At 35.8% G+C, this 18,906-nt stretch overlaps 3 protein-coding genes across 3 annotated transcripts; 1 reads left to right on the top strand and 2 right to left on the bottom strand.

Annotated features, from left to right (window-relative positions):
• The first annotated feature begins 964 nt into the window (after window positions 1-964).
• Window positions 965-1,775, top strand: LOC117624513 (RING-H2 finger protein ATL74-like). The gene has a single exon (XM_034355806.1). The coding sequence runs from the start codon at window positions 1,122-1,124 to the stop codon at window positions 1,665-1,667; it is 546 nt and encodes a 181-aa protein (XP_034211697.1). The 5' UTR covers window positions 965-1,121; the 3' UTR covers window positions 1,668-1,775.
• A 1,115-nt stretch (window positions 1,776-2,890) lies between these two features.
• LOC117624512 (choline-phosphate cytidylyltransferase 1-like) lies at window positions 2,891-7,324 on the bottom strand. The gene is made up of 8 exons (XM_034355805.1): window positions 6,921-7,324; window positions 6,425-6,538; window positions 5,872-5,967; window positions 5,374-5,416; window positions 4,750-4,905; window positions 4,572-4,652; window positions 3,342-3,452; window positions 2,891-3,219 (listed from the first exon to the last, which is right to left on the bottom strand). The coding sequence occupies exons 1-8, from the start codon at window positions 7,031-7,033 to the stop codon at window positions 3,085-3,087; spliced, it is 849 nt and encodes a 282-aa protein (XP_034211696.1). The 5' UTR covers window positions 7,034-7,324; the 3' UTR covers window positions 2,891-3,084.
• A 332-nt stretch (window positions 7,325-7,656) lies between these two features.
• On the bottom strand, window positions 7,657-14,547 carry LOC117624514 (organelle RRM domain-containing protein 6, chloroplastic). Its single transcript, XM_034355807.1, has 4 exons — window positions 14,307-14,547; window positions 8,394-8,462; window positions 8,161-8,267; window positions 7,657-8,074 (listed from the first exon to the last, which is right to left on the bottom strand). Exons 1-4 carry the CDS (start codon window positions 14,464-14,466, stop codon window positions 7,937-7,939), a joined length of 474 nt encoding a protein of 157 aa, XP_034211698.1. The 5' UTR covers window positions 14,467-14,547; the 3' UTR covers window positions 7,657-7,936.
• Window positions 14,548-18,906: the final 4,359 nt, after the last annotated feature.

Below are 18,906 nucleotides of genomic sequence, written 5' to 3'. Positions count from 1 at the left end.
TGGGAGGTCCAAAACTATCTAAAAGAAACAAAGATTAGGCATGAATCAGAAAACAACTGAAGCATATGCTTTTACATACATGCGGTTGATGATGCTCTTTGCACGCGAGTGCTATTTTAATAATCCCGGAGCTTATTTGGATAATGTTTGTATATAATACGAGTTTACTTGTGATGAATCGTGAGTAATTGTAAACTGTTGATAATAATCGAACTCATAACTTATTGGCAGTTATCGCGGTCCGCACACGTGGTTAACCATTGCTAGCACAACTTATTACAAAATGGGCAGGGCCTAGCATTCTATTTCAAGTCCGACTCAACCTAAGACTCAACCTAATGCTCTAATGCCATTGAATTTTCAGGACTAGCCAGGCCCTGAAAAGATAAACCTTCTAAGAGACCAGAGCCTTAGTGAAGCCCATTTGAAATATTGAAATTCCAATCAAGAAATAGGATAAAAGATTCACAAACAGGAAAGGTCTTAGTAGAGTTGGTTTACTTTTTCAAAAAACCTTGATGTCTAGTGCAAGTTGATTGATGGAAAGAAAGAAAGAACCAATAAGAATTGGTCAGGTTTCTTTAGATAGATCACAGGGAGATATATAGAGATACCTTGGCATATCTTTGAAGCGCATAAACAAAAGAGAAAGAAGACAGTGGATTGCCAAGCAAGCATATCCAAACATGCCACCATTTTCCTCATCTATCATTTTACTCTCCACACCTTCCATTACTTGAGGACCATTCTTCCCATATATCATGGAAAAAATAATTAAGGTGTGATAATAACAACTTTATGTGATGTTACTATTTCTAGTGTCATAATATGTGTAATCGATGAAATTACACATGATATGACACAAATGAATTGTAACAACACATGGCATAATCCCGAAATATTCCTCTATATATTTTACTCTGCACACCCTCCATCCATTAACTCATCCTTAGTCTCGACTTGCTTTTGTCTCCCTCAAATGCAAGCTCCCTTTCAGCATGGAAAATCAACTATGTGCATTGTATAACCCTCCTCTCCACTAATTAATTCTCATCTCTATCTTCTCCACCACTACACTATCAAAAGTTCTCAATTATCTCCACCACTTTATCTCTATCTCCATGGCTCAAACACCCCCTCCAATTCCTCCAATTCCTCCAATTCCTAGTCCAACATCAATCAGAACACTCTGTGATCAAGACCCTCATCATGATCAACTCCAACCCCCAAACCATCTCAATTCTATGGTCATCTTGGCAGCCATTTTCTGTGCTTTTGTATGTGCTCTTGGTCTCAACTCCATGTTACAATGTGTTTTTCAGTGTGCCAACCGTGCCCTCACCGAACCTGTCCAATGGGTAGCTTCGCGCAGGCTTAATTCAGGGCTTAAGAAGGAGGAAATGGTAGCTTTGCCCACTACAACTTATAGTGCCAATTTGAACACTTCTCCATCATCATCATCTTCTTCTTCTTCTTCCGGTTGTGCTATTTGTTTGGTGGACTTTTCTGATGGGGACAAGATAAGGGTCCTGCCCAAATGCAACCATTGGTTTCATGTTGCATGCATTGACAAATGGTTGCTCCACCACTCTTCTTGCCCTACTTGCAGGCATAGGCTCAAGTCCAGTGGCTCCATGCCCTCTCTTGCTGAAATTGTCACAACCTAAGAGACATAGGAGCTCATGTTCAGCTTAATTCAAAATCACAGATGGGATCTGTTCTGCAGAAACTCATGGACTTTTTTTGAGCTTCATATTAGTATTTGGTTTTACTATTTCCTCTTCCTGTCTTCTTAGATTTTGTGAGTCATTCTTTCCTTACGGAGTTCAGAATGAAAGAATTTTGTATGTGTTTGGGTAGAATAATTCACCTTTAATAATGAAACTATGGCAGCTCTCTTATTGTTTCCATACTTTTTCTTTGACATGAAATTAAAATTATATTCACACTTAACCAAAGCTACTTTTGGGACCTTTAAATCTTTGTTCAACAAAGTTAAAGTTTCCCAGGTAGATGAATATTAATAATATTGCAGCCAATACTGCCATCAAGATTTATTATAAAATTGAGATTTCTAGCTTCAACTTATACTAAAGTCCTACACTGGTAGCTTTAGTACTGTACAACTAATATCCTCTATATAGGAAAAACAAGTGTAATTTCTGAAAATGTGAAAGATGTTTAGTCTCTGTTTTTGTCATTTACTTTGATGTGCTCTGATCTCAATCTGAATTTCTTTCTCCCTCCCCCTTTATCAAATAAAAAGGAAATCCTTAGGGATCCCAATACTCAGAAGATCGAACATCTATGTAGACGAAAAATTAGAAAACCGAACAAAAGTTGTGTAAGTTTATGTCCATCAGGCGTAGGATTGCCACCATATTAATTGTTAATCGATGAATTTAAATTTTCACCAACTGAAGAAGAAGGTGGCGAAGTTAAAACACCCCTCTTGAACTTCTTGCAGCAAAGTAGGATAATCCAAAATGCTCAATAACATGCTGTCATGGAAGTCACTAGCACTACTCTCTCTCTCTCTCTCTCTCTCTCTCTCTCTCTCTCTCTCGGACAAGCCACTTCACTATGTGTAGAGGTGTGAGAGGGATCACATTATGTCAAATGATGGAAAAGAAGAAGAAAAAAGTAGGGATGAGTTTCGTTTTGTTACACTTGCAAGGAAACCTATGCACACATGCTAGCAAAGTAGGATAATCCATAATGCTCAATAACATCTCCTGATGGTGGTATCACCCTCATGTGATGTGAGAGATTCGGAAACAACAAATCAATAATTTGTGGAAACTCGAATGAGATCCTTTAGAAAAAAACCACCCACCACATCACATCTCTAGCACACATCCATGGATAACGCCAAAAACGACTTGTAGGATTTTTGCACAATGTGAGATTTTTCTAATAATTGTATTTGAAGAGAAGAGATTACTAATAATTGTATTTGAAGATCCAAGCCTTACTTTAGGCTGTTACACAGACTTAGCCTTTGGAATTCATCTTAGATTACTTCTACATTAATACCATAAATAAGTATTTCAGCCTAACAAATGGACATCAACAAGAACAAATTTATTTTTCGTCTTCATCATTGCGTTCGTCTTCAGAGTCGTCATAGAACTCATCATCATCATCTTCTTCATATAAAAGGCCTCCGAACTGCCGCTTCTTTATTCGCTCTTGAATTTGGTCCCTTATGGCTGTTCCCTAGAAGACCACGACAAGTTTTACAGAAGTAAAGGCAAATGAAATATATCTTCCCTAAATATATTTAAATTAGCTTCTGCATACAAACGTAAGTCAAATAACAAAACTGAGAGAGAGCCAACCATTTTGTGGAAACCTTCTTCAAACCTCTCAAGAAATCCAGCAACCAATCGATCAGCATTCTCCACCCATTCATTACGACGCATTGTAGCAGTCTTTGTTACTATCTGTATCTGCACAGTAACAACAGAGGAAAAAACCAATCAACTACTTATTAGTCATCTTCTGTTAGGAAATAACATGGGCTTAGCAAAACCAACAAGATTGTCACATTGTCAGGGAACTAAATGTGAGCAAGTATATTGTGACAGTCTTACTGAGGCCAAAATATTTTCTGATATTGAAAGTTCACTCTAGCGGAGTCCAAATCACTTTCTATTCTCAAGCAATCAGTAATATGTGAGAAGCACTTTGCATTGTAAACAAATTTATGAAGAAAAAAAAAACACCAAAATGCCAAAGCACATATATCATTTGGACATACTAAGTCCAATAGTGTTAGAAAGATAAAAATATGCTTTAATTGCAGAAATATGCAGAATATATTGCAAACAGAATGAGACCTTTGAAAAGATGGACGTGAGGGAAGGGATAATACCCTTGGAAGAGTAGACCAAAGGCAATACACATTTCCAGTTCTTTTTGGACTATCATCAGTCATAATAAATATGCACTGTTTTCAGATTTATGCAACTAATCTATTCATTGTGAAGCTCCACCAGGACGTGCATACATTTAAAACTATTAATGTTTAAGATTATATTAAACACCAATTATATGGGTTATGAAAGGAACTTCCAACTAACTAACTTGACTAAGCCCATGTCTGCTAAAATACCATGTTTACCCTGGGAAAAACTATTCGTATTTCTTTCTTTGAAAATTATAAAAATAAAATAAATAAATAAGCCATTAAATGGGCACGATAACAGACATCAACTTGGGCCATTTTTCAAATACCTTCGCTTATCCGTAGACACTTCTGTGCTCATTAATATTATTTTCTTCTGCTTCCATGATTAATCTCAACATCATTGTGCAAAGTTATCACATTTTTCACTACAACCCAAGCAAAACACAATCCAGGTTACATCTTATGATGCGTAGCCAAAGGGGTACCAAATGTTTATTGTGCACGCCTATTTATGCACAATTTTGAGATTGTAACCATCTATTCAATATATCAAAGAACAGATTTTATGCAGTAGAATAACACACCTGGATTAAAGTCTCAGATACTCATAATCAATGATACATAGACCAAAAATGATTAAGCATCATGATATACATACCTTCTCTCCTACTTTTTCTTGGTGCTCCTTCACCCTCTCACGCAGTCTTTTCAGTCCCATGTTCACTCTCAGTCGCTTTTCCTAAATAGTAAGAAATGAGGATGATATAGATCACTACTTGCACTAGAAAAGAAAATGACCACTTGAACATAAGATATTGATATAAACAAGAACATACCCTCACATAGCTAACACCTAGCTCCTTTCTTGTGTACCCACGGTCCAAATTACGCATCACATACTGGTTGTAATCTTTAACAATCCTCATTATGATATCTGATGTAGAAATCCCATCAGTCCGTTTTGTTTCCTTAAACTTTCCAACGGACTTAACCTGTTTGGAAGTTTATGTAAGTACATAAAAATGAAACAAGCCCTGCATTATAGTCAAATAATGATGGGAAAAAATTCAACAAAGTAAGAACCACTACAAAAGTTAATAGGCTGGAAGTATTCACACTAGAGAGCCACAGATACACAACCCTTCAATAATTGGTTGAAACAGAGCAAGATGAAAAGTAAGATTCAGTGTGGGAAAGAAGAAGGTTAAAATGGATAACAAAAACCCAATCTCAAGAGAATTAGAAGCAAATTTGGCCTTAAAAAGTTAGAAATATTCTATTGCCACCGAGAATCTAGTGCAGTCAACATTCAAAGGGTGGTTATAACTTATTTCATGGTCTACAAAGAACAAAAGAAGAAAGAAAATAAACACCCTTGACAGACACAAAGGAGTAGAGGAGGCCTAACAATATCCGTAATAGAAAACAGTCATATACGTTCAGCTATCACTAACACTTACAAAGTCATAGACATCCTTTCCAGACCCACTTGCATCAGCATAGCTACAATTTTAGGACAAAGAAGAAGCAATTAGCACATTAAGGATATACGATTATCTTTAACAGGTATAAAAAGATAAACTTCCATGGAAAAGAATAAGATGAATTGAAAACCACATGGAAGAAAACGATTTTATCTCCAGTAGTCATACTATATGGAGACAAAATCGAGAACCAAATAAAAACATTACAAATGTGCAAATGAATTCAGTCGTCTGACAAGGTCTTGTCATGAACAACCTAAACACAATTAGGACACCACAAGTTCCCCAAAAACATTATAGCGCGATCTGCCCCAAATCAAAATGCACATACCCCTCTCTATCCACGTCCATGATAATCCTTTATCCCCTTATAATGCAGTGAAGAGAAAGCAAAACAAGCATAAAACAATTTCAAGCATGTCAAAACTTGATCTAGTACATGAAAGTAATTTATTTGGGGTTGGTTAACTTTACGGAAGAGAGTCATGTGCCACATAGTCAATCTGATGCTTGTCAAGAAACTCTTGCGAGAGCACCCATGGTGCATCAGGAATAACTTCATCCACCCATCTGTAGCAAATATATTACAAGACAATGATTTAGGAACACATATTTATATAAAATAAAAAAAATTGTAAGAGTAGCCAACTGGGAGTGATAATGCAAAAATACAGTATTCAATAATTTTACCATCCCATGGACTAAAAGATGATGCTTTTCTAATTAATTCCACTATCCGTGGATCGTGAAAAAATTAGCAAAAGAGGGGAAACGTCAGGATGTTTTAAAAGGAAAGCTAATTTCTACAAATTAAACAATTTTCATTAGATCCAACGCAAGCTTAAGCCTAACAACAGAAGTGTTCATAACAATGAATTCTAAGTCCACACAAGACTAGAAATAAGCATAAGATTAACAAATACTTTTTATCCGTCCCTTCTGTGTGTTAGTTGCAAGTTGCAACCTAATAGAGAGTAGGAAAAATAAAACTACTGGATTGAAAATTTAGGCTCATGCAATAACCAACCTGCAATGGCGGAGTGACTCATAGCGCTCCTTCTCGGTCATAACAGTTTTGCCCTTATAATTGTGGGTAGTTTCATCATTGCAGCAGCCAACAAGCAGGTACGTGTTTGGGAACCTATAATTGAGACATAAATGGAACACTTAAAAACTAAATCAAGCTGCATTAAGTATATATTACCCTAGAAACCAAAAGAAGCATAAGCAAGGGTTCACATATCAAGTTTACTACTAAAAGCAGAAACAAGAACAAAGAATAAACTATTTGAACTCAAATTCCAATTCCAAGACAGACATACATGGATACACGAAGAAGGAAAGCAAGATCATCATGAACTCAATAACATCACGAAACCAATCTTCAAGAAACTACGCATCTAATTACAATGACCAAAACCCATAAACAATTTCAAGTCTTGAAAGAAAATTGCTTGGCTTTCAAGAAATAAACAAGGAATTTGACTGAAAAAAAGAAAAAGAAGAAAGAAAGAATGCGTTACAGCTTCTTGGCTTGCTCGAGAGAACCAGCATGCCCAAAGTGAAAGAGATCATATATGCCATCTGCATATACTCTCACTGGTCGCTCCTCACTATTCTGCTTCTGATCCTCCATTATTCACACACCCTCAATTGCAAGTTGTTTGGTTTTGGGTTTCAGAGAAAACACAGAGCATCAAAGCCTCTCGCTCCCTCTCTGTCAAGGACCACTTGTGTTGCAGTCTTGTACGTCAACGTACAATACCCTCCTACTCAGAGATTTCTCTTCAAGAGTTCGATTATTCCTTCGTTAACGTTGTTGTTTTAATTTCATTAAAAACGGTTATTAGTTTTATGTCCCAACAGCCAAAAGAACAGTTATTTTTACTTTTAAAATTTATTTTTCATTTTTTTGTCATCTTTTTAATTAATAATTAGTATTTAAAATTCTTCTACATATATTTGCTACAAAAAATAAATGGCACCTGTGTGTTTCACCTGCTACCTTAGGGAAAATGTATTTTATAACCAGACAAACGTTGAATTGATTCTTTAGGTTAGTCAAACTAGCCAAATTTGACAGGAAAGTCAACGGCAAGAAAACTCAAATTCTTCTTCAATCCAATAAAATACGTAGAGAAGCCCTGCCAGCCCAGTCAGTAGAACATTTTCTTCTGTTATGAGTTACGTTCGACTTAGGTTAAACCAAAATCAGCAGTTTAGAAGAAATACTAGTGTCCACCGTTTACGAGAGTGCGCTTGTGATTAACAGCGGTTAATTGGTTTCAGATCCTATGTTGGATCTTAATTGGTGTATTTTTGACAAAGTTGGATGGGAGTTTACAACCACAGCCAAGTTGTTCCAAACATACAGTTATACAGTGATGACATTCACAGAATCACAGCCCTTGGGCTAATAGCTCCACAATGTTAATGCTTTGTGCCCCATTGGGTTGCAGGGGTGAAATCTACCTTTGCATCCCGCCTCCTCATCAAATTTTAACAGATCAAGCGTGTACTGTTGTTTCCAATCAAGATCTCAGTACCAGCAGTCCGAAACTTCCTCTTGCTGCTGCAAGTTCAGCTTCTTTGGGGGACCAGAGGTTTTCGGGTATTCTCCATAAGCATCTTTCCCAGGTCTTGCAACCTCAACGTAGATAATCCTGCCATCGAGATTCTGATAAAAAATAAAAATAAAAGCAAATGAGTCGACGGTGATATTTTCTGAGAAAAAAATGCAGAAGAGAAATGACAAGGTAGAACCTGGTGATCCATATTTTCCAGGGCAAGCATAGCATCATCTTGACTGGTATATTGAATATACGCATACCCCTTGGACCTCCTTGAGGTTTCATCCTTGACTAGTTTAACTGCCAGACAGACAAAGTAAATACAGTTATATGACTTGGAGAAATGTATTGGAACAAATTGTGGAGCAGACTATAAGGCATAACTAATGCCTTTTGAACAAATGTATTGGATCACAAGATATTTACCTTCAGCTATCTGGCCGAAATTCGAAAATTTCTCCTGCAAACTATTCTCACTGGTGGAATACGGTATATCTGCAGCTCAAATAATACAGTTAGAAATTGAATAACTAGAGACAATGATAGTTTCTGAAAGTTTACTTTTTGCAGAGAGGCGGAGTAGATGGGATGATTGGTAAGAGGAATGAGTTAGGGGACCAGGAATGTGACTATGCAATGAACAAATAACAATTATTCATTCCTTAGCACATCTGTAAAACAAAACAGAAAAAGAAAGAAACACCCTAGAACTCGTAACTGGTGATTATGGTGCAGTTGCTATAGCTGCTACCAACCTATACCATATGGTACAGAACAGGCTCTAAAACGAACGTCTATGATTAGAATTAAGGATCCATTCGCTGGTGGAGAACTTGCTGTTGTGACATCTACCATCTCTTTGTGAAAACATGGTAGAACAACCCCTTCCTGGCTAGTTCAACAGTTGCATTCAACTATCAGCCCAGCTGGTGTTATCATCTTTCATTGCATTCAGCCTAGCTAATGGATCTCTTCTCCATATCTTAATACATCTTTCATTGCCTTCATTGTTACCCTCTAGTTGTTATTATATATAGCCAATAATATAGGCTGCTGTTATATATCAGAGAAGTTAATAAAAATCAGTTTGTCTAATTCCCTATTTTAGAAACACTCTCTGCCTCACTTTATATTTCCATCATACACTTCAGTTTTGTGATCATTCCTCCAACAAATTTGGTACCAGAGCAGTATTTGATCTTATCGCTACCGCTGTGATTAGCAATGGCATCAAGTTCAAATTCCTCTACCATTGGGAATATCCAGAATCTAATGCCTATTTTTTATGGTGAGAATTATGAGTATTGGAGTGTTCAAATGAAGACTCTGTTCATCTCCCAGGATCTTTGGGATATTGTTGAAGATGGGTATGAGGAGCAAGAAATATCAAAAGCAGGAAAGGAAACGCAAGAAAAGCAGCAGACTTACAAGGAAAATAAGAAAAAAGATGCCAAGGCGTTGTTTCTAATTCAACAAGGAGTAAGCAAAAATCTTTTTCCAAGATTACTTCCAGCAACAACATCAAAGCAGGCTTGGGAAATTCTCAAAATTGAGTTCAAAGGTTCAGAAAAAGTTATCTCAATCAAACTGCAATCCTTATGGCGGGAATTTGATAACTTACTTATGAAAGACACTGAATCCATTCAAGTATTCTTCACAAAGGTTTCTGGGATTGTGAACCAAATCAAATGTTATGGGGACACTATTCCAGACAAGAAAATCGTAGAGAAAACTTTACGAAGTCTTCCGCCAAAATATGATCATGTCGCTGCTGCAATAGAAGAATCAAAAGATTTATCTACACTTTCTTTACATGAATTAATTGGTTCATTGGAAGCACATGAAAAAAGAATCAACAGATCCACAGAACAATCTGTGGAGCAAGCTTTCCAGTCCAAGGTGAATTCGAAAGAGAAAGAAGACAAACAAAAAGGAGGACAATTCCAGAAATCTCAAAATGGGAGAAACAAAAATTTTGGGCGTAGAAACTACAACAAAGGAGGCAATAGTTTCAATAATCAACAACAAGGCAGCAGTCTCAATCATCAAGAAGGAAGCAACAGTTCCAATAATCAACAAGGAAGCAGCAATTCAAATAATCAAAATGGAAGATCATCCATTCAATGCTATGTTTGCAACAAATATGGGCATAAAAGTGCAGATTGCCGATACAAATGTACCCGATGCAGGATACCCAATCATTCACAAAGAGACTGCAGATATCAGAAAAACAATGAAGCAAATTTTACGGAGAACAATGACTCTCAAGAGCAATTATTTTATACATGTTTCAGTTCTCATAAAGATTCCCAAGATGTTTGGTACGTGGATAGCGGATGTAGTAATCATATGACAGGAAATAAGCAATGCTTTGTCAAGTTAGAAGAAAAAGTGAACTCACAAGTCAAGCTTGGTGATGGAAAACTACACAACGTGGAAGGCAAGGGTATCATTTCTGTGCAAACAAAAGGAGGTATTCCAAAACTTGTCTATGATGTGCTGTATGTTCCTAATTTGGCTCAAAATTTACTAAGTGTTGGACAACTTTTGCAAAGAGGATTCTTGGTGAAATTTGAAGATGATTATTGTGTTATTTCTGATAAAAAGAATAACACTCTGATGGCAAAGATAAAAATGACAGCAAACAAAGTTTTTCCGCTGCTGATGACATCAAAGGAAAATTTGGCTTTAGAAGCAGAAAAAGTTGATGGGTCATTGTTATGGCATTTAAGATATGGGCATTTGAATCAAAGAAGCTTGCAGCTGTTACACCAGAAAAGTATGGTGGTTGGACTTCCCTCCATTCACTCTGAAAAGGAAATATGTGAGGGCTGTATCTTTGGAAAATTCCATCGATTACCATTCTCACAATCATCTTGGAGAGCAAAAGCCCCTCTTGAATTGGTACATGCAGATATTTGCGGACCAACTCGTACACCATCCTTCAATAACAAAAGGTACTTCATTCTATTCGTAGATGATTTCTCAAGGATGATGTGGGTATATTTCTTAGAACAAAAGTCAGAAGCATTTTCTGTTTTCAAGCAATTCAAAGCTTTTGGAGAAAATCAAAGTGGTCACAATTTGAAGGTGTTAAGAACAGATCGTGGTGGAGAGTTTACATCAAATGAATTTTCTGAATATTGCAAAAGCAATGGTATTAAAAGAGAGTTGACAGCAAGGTACACCCCACAGCAAAATGGAGTTGCCGAACGAAGAAATCGAACCATTGTCGAGATGGCAAGAAGCATGTTGAAAGCAAAGAGTCTGCCAAATACATTTTGGGCTGAAGCAATTCATACAGCAGTTTTTATTCTTAATCGGTCTCCAACCAAAGCAGTCAAAGATAAGACTCCTTTTGAAGCATGGCATCGTTTTAAACCAAAGGTGGATTTCTTCAAGATTTTTGGGTGCACTGCATATGCACATATCCCTTCTCAAAAGAGAGAAAAATTTGATGAGAAAGGTGAGAAATATATTTTTGTGGGATATAGTGATCAGTCCAAAGCTTACAGATTAATTGATCCAAGAACCAAAAGTTTGGTAATTTCTAGAGATGTTATTTTTGATGAACTCAAAGCTTGGAAATGGGAGAATTAAAATATTGAAGTGCCAAGATTTTTTGAGGAACCAGATTCATCACATTCAGAAGAAACTCAGTTCCTTCAAAGTCCAATTCCAAGTGCAGGGACAGCTGATCCTAGTTCACCAGATTCAACTCCTAGACTAAACGCAAGAACGCGTTCATTGGCAGATATATATGAGTCATGTGATCTTGCTTTGAGTGCTTTGGAGCCTCAAAAATTCGAGGAAGCTGTAAAAGAAAATATTTGGCAAGATGCAATGGATGAGGAAATAAGAGTTATCAAGAAAAATAGAACATGGGAACTTGTTGATCGACCCAAATCAAAAGATATCATTGGACTTAAATGGGTCTACAAGACAAAGTTTAATGAAGATGGCTCAATCCAAAAGCATAAGGCTCGTTTGGTTGCAAAAGGATATTCTCAACAACCAGGAATTGATTTTAATGAGACGTTTGCTCCGGTAGTTCGAATGGAGACTATAAGAACTGTTTTGGCTTTGGCTGCACAACTGAAGACAAAGGTTTATCAATTGGATGTCAAATCTGCATTTTTAAATGGAGAACTTGAAGAAGAGGTTTATGTGGAGCAACCTCAAGGTTATGTTGAGAAAGGGAGGGAAGATAAAGTTTATCGCCTCCGTAAAGCCTTATATGGCTTAAAGCAAGCGCCAAGAGCCTGGAACAACAAAATTGATCACTATTTTCAGCAAAATGGATTTACAAGAAGCTTAAGTGAGCCATCACTTTATCTCAAGAAAGAAGGTACACATGATTTTCTGATTTTGTGCCTCTATGTTGATGATTTGATTTATACAAGCACAAATCCAAGGATGGCAGAAGTTTTCAAGAAGAACATGATGAAGGAATATGAGATGACAGATTTAGGCACTATGAGATATTTTCTTGGTATACAAGTTCAACAATCAGATGAGGGAATATTTATTTCTCAAGGGAAGTATGCTGAAAATCTGTTGAAAAAATTCAATATGTTGAAGAGCAAGCCAATGGATACTCCAATGGCAATTAATTTGAAGCTTACAAGTAACGATGGAGCACCTAAGTTTGATGCATCCATATATAAAAGTGTGGTTGGTTCATTAATTTATCTTACAAATACAAGGCCCGATATTGTTCATGCTGTAAGTGTGGTATCTAGATTCATGAGTGATCCAAGTAATCACCATTTTGCTGCAGTAAAAAGAATACTCAGATACATACAAGGAACCAAGGGATATGGTATTAGATACACACAAGAGAAGAAAGCACACTTAGTTGGCTACACAGACAGTGATTGGGCAGGTGCAATTGATGATAGAAAGAGCACCTCTGGACATGTGTTTTTCTTGGGAAGTAAAGTTATATCATGGTCGTCGAAGAAGCAAAGTACTGTGGCATTATCAACAACCGAAGCAGAGTATATTTCAGCCACAAGTGCAGCATGTGAAGCAGTTTGGATTAGAAGAATATTAGCAGATCTTCGTCAAGAACAAAACACTCCAACAAAATTGTACTGTGATAACATGTCCACAATTGCCATGACAAAGAACCCAGTCTTTCATAGCAGGTCAAAGCACATAGAACTTCGTCATCATTTTATCAGAAAATTGGTTGAAGACGGAGAGATTGAACTGAAATTTTGTGGTACTGATGAGCAGATTGCAGATGTTTTTACAAAAGCACTTCCAAGAGAGAAGTTCTACTATTTCAGAGAAAGGCTAAATGTCGCAGGACAAATGCATTAAGAGGGAGTGTTAAACGTAATACATTTGTATTAGTTGTTAAAGTAGAGTTGTGTCTCTTAATGAAAAGTTATGTTTAGGAAGAGTTGTATCTCTTTAGAAGTTAAGAGTTATGTCTGTATATGAAAGGGTCTGAGTGTTATTATATATAGCCAATGATATAGGCTGCTGTTATATATCAGAGAAGTTAATAAAAATCAGTTTGTCTAATTCCCTATTTTAGAAACACTCTCTGCCTCACTTTATATTTCCATCATACACTTCAGTTTTGTGATCATTCCTCCAACACTAGTGTCATCATCGGTCTCAGATACAGATCAGATTGATCCCTTTAACTACTTCTCATGTACAGGTCTAGGCAAAATTGATTTCTTCGCTTCATCTTGTAATCAATAACTTCTTCGCTTCATCTTGTAATCAATAACTTCTTCTAAATCTATTTTTATTTTCATATCACTTGCATTTCTCTTGCTCCCGTGTACCAAATTTCATTAATTACTTCCTCTACTTCCCTATACTGATTCAATTTTTAACATCTAAGCAAAACTGGGGTACTTGTTAACACTTTATCCAAGTTATTTGTAGTTAAAATAAGTTTACCAATACTTGTACACTCACAGGAGAACGAAACAAAAAGAGTCCAGAAAGTTACAATTGAGATGAGGTAAGATGTTTAAATCAATCAAAATTAAACAATCAAGAGCTAAACTCCAGCATAAACTATATCAAAACTTTCACTAGCAAGAACACCCAGATAATAAACCAACAAAGCTCAGTAAAGACGAACTGATTAACTTCATAAATTATATCACAACCACAAAATTTCAGCAGACCCAGAACAAGAGCCAGACCACTTGATAAATTACACAAATTGAACAAGACCCAGGTGATATCAGTCAAATTACCCTTAAAAAAAACAAAGAAAGAATAAATAAAAGGCATACAATTACCTTTTAAAACACACATAGAAAGAAGAAGAAAGTTCTGAGCTTTTAGAATCAAAGGCATACATACTTTTAACCAATATTTTGCTTGCCAGCGGATAGTCGAAGAAGGAAGCTCTGAGCTTCAAAGACTTGGAGCCCGTACGGTTTGAAACAGAGCTACGGAGACTGTTAATGGGTTTCGGGTATGCGTAAAATGGGGAAGAGAGAGAGATTCCTGCCGCCCACATGCCTTCTCAATCTTTTGGTTTTCTGCAGAAACAAATTCTCTCCTCTCATCTCTTCGCGGCTTCGTTTTCAGTTTGCAGCAAAAAGTCCGCGACCCACATTCCCGAATGGGTTAACCCGAACCGGTGGGCCATTGACAGATCCAGGCTTCTTAGTGGATCCATCAAAATCAAGGTTTGGCCCTGAGTCAAAATGACCCACTCTTCTTTCAAATTTTTATAGGGAACTTTCCTCTCTTCTTTTTTTTTTCTTTTTTTTTTTTTCTTCCCATATTCATTTTCAATCATCTTTCTCTAAATTTTTCATTCTATTTGGCAGGTGTGGATTAGGCTTTGTTGGTCAAGGTAGGGTGTATGTCCCTTTTAAACCATATATCAATCCCGTTCACCCGTAAATTAAAAAAAATTTAAATAGTTTAAATTGTCGCTTATAGTAAAAAACAATCATTTTATTCCTACCTCATTATGTTTACTAATATTTACTATTGAGGAGAAGGAACTACTAAAAATGTCTCTCATAGAAAATATAGCTTCACAAACTATTTTGCTCTTCATAATTTTAGTTGTAGGCATATCCTACTTTACTATTTTAGCTTCACAAACTCGATCGGTCCGTCTAACTCGATCATAGTAGGTTTGGTTTTGTTGGGATTGGCCTAAAAATGAGCAGGTTTTGGGTTCAAAAAATCATAAACCACTATGTATGGGTTGGGATACGGTTTGGAACCAAAACTTAAAAGTAAACTTAATTTTGAGTAAATCCGACCAAACTGTTCAACCCGATCACAAAAGTTTGGGTTGAGTTGGGTTGGGTTGGCCTAATAATAAGAGAGTCTTGAGTCCAAAGAATCATAAATCGGTATATATCGGGTTGGGACTAAAACCGACCCAACCCAATCCATGCCCACCCCTAGTTTTGAGTGAGAGAGAGATAGGATTAATTTGCCCAAAAAAAGAGGTAGGGTTATTAGTTAGCTTTAGCCTTAGATGTGAAGTTAGGTTAGTTGGATGTAAAATTGGGCTTAATGGATTTGAATATAATTGGGCTTAAAATATAAAAAATAAATAAATTATTTATCTACATATATAAAGCAAAAGGTAAAGAATGGTGAAACATTCAAAATACCATAAAATGCCCTTGGTTAATGCAAATATTAAGAATTGAAATTATTTAATTAATGAGGACAATATGGTAAATTCACACTTTTTCATATTAAAAAAATTAAAATTAAAAGAAAAATCAAATCATGAATCCTATTTTTATAGAACACAACTACCCATTATCTTTTTTAATTCTAAAAGAAATTTTAAATTATTTTTTTTAAAAAGCCTCTCGCATGGGCGGAAGCGCTTGCGGAGAGGCTAGTATCAATGAAAAGTGCATATATATATATATTAAAAATTAAATAAATAGTATATCAATCGGATCGGATCATTATTGGATTGGATTAGGTCAAATCCATATTTGTCTTGTTAACTTAACGAGTTAACAGATTTCGAACATAATCGGATTATCAAATTATGCCACTAGATCCATCTCCTATTAATTACATTTGATTCGGATCAAAATCCAATCCATTGACAGCTGAACCACTAGAGGACCCAGTTAATGACCTTAATGTTTTGGCTTCTTCAAGGTTTTTAACCCCCACCCCACATGGCCCATGATATACCTAAACTTTGAGATTTTAGCCCAATCTTTGCCCATTATATACTTAAGCTATGTTTGGTGGGCTGGAATGAATAAGATTTTTTCAATTAAAATAGACATGATCTCTAGCCATTATTTAGTGGGCGTATAATGTATCACTGGATATGATTATTGGACACCAGTCTATAATCTTATAAAAGAATTTATATGGTATAATGGGTACTTTTTAGAACAAATGATTACTTGCTTAAATATATGTGTTGTCATCTTTTTCAAGAGGAAACCCAACTAGTTAGCCAACTCATCGAGGTTACAACTCATTAAACTAAGCACAGAAGCAATGATGTTGTGGTTTAGTGGTATTTCCCTTTTTGTGAATATATATATATATATGCATGATGAAGATATAAAGTTTCGAAGCACAAATTCTAATGAAATTTTGGTGGAATGTGGAGGAATGGACAATGAGTAGTGGGGTCAGCTAGGGAGAAATGGACAATGAGTCTCTTATTTTACTATTTTGTCCTTTTAATATAGCAATTTTTGTAACTTACATCTTACACCTTGTATTAGCGACAAAGTAAACTTGTTCACTTAATCCAAACAAAAAAGTAAGATGTTATATTGAACAAGTTCCCAATTCTATTTAGCAGTTTCTGGTGTTGTGATTTATTTTGGACAATCGTATTATTCACGGAGGACCTTACAAAAATATAGGATGATACTATGAGAGAAGATTTTCCATATTAGAATATGTCGTGAGTTTACGAATTTCCTTATATGGTAGCTAGGTTGATATCTCCCTAGACCCTTACTTGTTTGAGATTATCTCAAGTTTTGGAGCTGAAGTTTGAGAGAGAGAGAGAGGAAATGCTTTTGGCCACAACCCCCCAAGGGCTTCAAGATAGCCGCAAAATTACTCACAATTACTACAATTTAATTATTGTAAAATTACAAGTAATAAAATTGGATCAACTCCAATCACAAAAAGCAAGATAAAATAAAAATACAAGAGAACAGAAATGCGGAATAAAAAAAACAGTCGCACTCAAAGAATGAACCTTTTTAACTCAAACCAAATTGAAACTAAACATAAAATCGAAAAATTATTTCAACCGGTTTCTTATATGTTCATATTATTCCAAGTTCGAATCATCCTCCCTCAACAATAAAAAGGAAAAGACTATTCTTCTTTGAGGCTTGTTTGCAATGTAGCATTGTCATCTTCCAGGGTTTGGGTTCTATTTTGATCACTGCTCAAGCGCATATAAATTGCCTCCAACACAAAATAGAGAGCTAACTCAAGTCCTGCAAGTCGGCAACTTAGCGTAAGGTTTGGGTTCTATTTACTTGTAAGTGGTGTTTACTTTGAGTTGCTGGCTTTGCACTGGCTTTGCACTGGTTTTCATCTACCTCTATCAGGTGCCGGTGGACGAAAAACGTCACATTTTAAAGAAACCAGTGAAAGCCTTGGAAGATGAAGATGATAATGCTACAAAATTGCACATACAAGACTCAAAGCCTTTAAGGCAGGAGCATACATATACAAATAGAATGGGAGAATCATAGGATCGATCTTATATGCATTCTCATCGATCTTATCAGCCAATCGACCTATGCTAGAAAAACTTTTAGCCCATTCTTACACAAGCAGAATTTTTTTATGCCGAGAAATGAAAAGAATAATGTAAATAATACTACTAAATATGATAAAGACAGTTACGACACCCAAGCTATTCGAAATCCATTGGGGGATAGATCCTCGATCGGCTGATACAAGTATTATGGATACTTAAATATGGGAAAGTCTTGCGTATGTTATGTACTAACATTCCATACAATTGATTCGGTAAGTTTTGTTTGAATGTGTTGTCCACATTAACAGTGTGACAATGCAGGAGTTTGAAAATCGTTTGTTGTATGTGGATGGTTTGTGAATTGTAATCTCAGGTCTGTGACTAGTTGTTGACTATTCATACATTGTTTAGGAACATTGATTTCATTCTATCCTTTGACACTTTGGTTATAGTTTAAATTTACCCTTTTCTCCTAAGTACCAATTTCACAATTGATTCATTCTTCAAAAAAAGTGGTAATGATACTTCAATTCCGGAAGAACCTACTAGGTCAGCTCGTTTATTATTATTTTTGTAATGTAATATTTGTTGGATGTTTGACAATATGTGTTTATTTTGATGTTTATATATATATATATATATATATATATTAAGAAAAATAAGCTTATAATAGATATCTCATTATATAAAAAATATGAATCAATCTTTAAAAAAATTCATGGTTCCGTCCTCGGTTGGGGAGGTGATGAAAGTTTATAGGTTGGTCGTTTTAGGTCTAGGTCTAGCTATAGATACTAATTTGGTATGTGGGTTCGTTCTGCTCATCTCATCACTGCTCATATATATATTGAGAAATGTCGGGCTAGCTCACGTGTTAGATATTTCACATATAATTAATATCATGATTTTAGTCTGCAGTCTTTGGCTGGTCAAAAAAATGAGGCAGTCATCTCTTCTCTAATTCTCAATCAAATGTGAAATTCATTTCGTTTCAATCAATCAAATTCCATAGATTGTGGAATTGGGGGGATTTAAGTGCCCTAAATTACGTCAGGACGATTTTGCAATGGAAAAGTCAACTTTATAAGTTGGACTTGAATAAAAAACCTAAACCACATAAATGATAAATCAGCCAACCGATTCTCAATCCCAAAATCTGATTTAATTTTCTTTCGTTGACCCCAAAAAAAAAAAAAAAAAAAAAAAAAAAAAGGA

This window comes from Prunus dulcis, chromosome 4 (assembly GCF_902201215.1).
Source record: "Prunus dulcis chromosome 4, ALMONDv2, whole genome shotgun sequence".
Lineage (NCBI taxonomy): Eukaryota > Viridiplantae > Streptophyta > Magnoliopsida > Rosales > Rosaceae > Prunus > Prunus dulcis.
The sequence above is the reverse complement of the archived record's forward strand: the minus strand, read 5'-3'. Positions and strand labels throughout refer to the sequence as shown.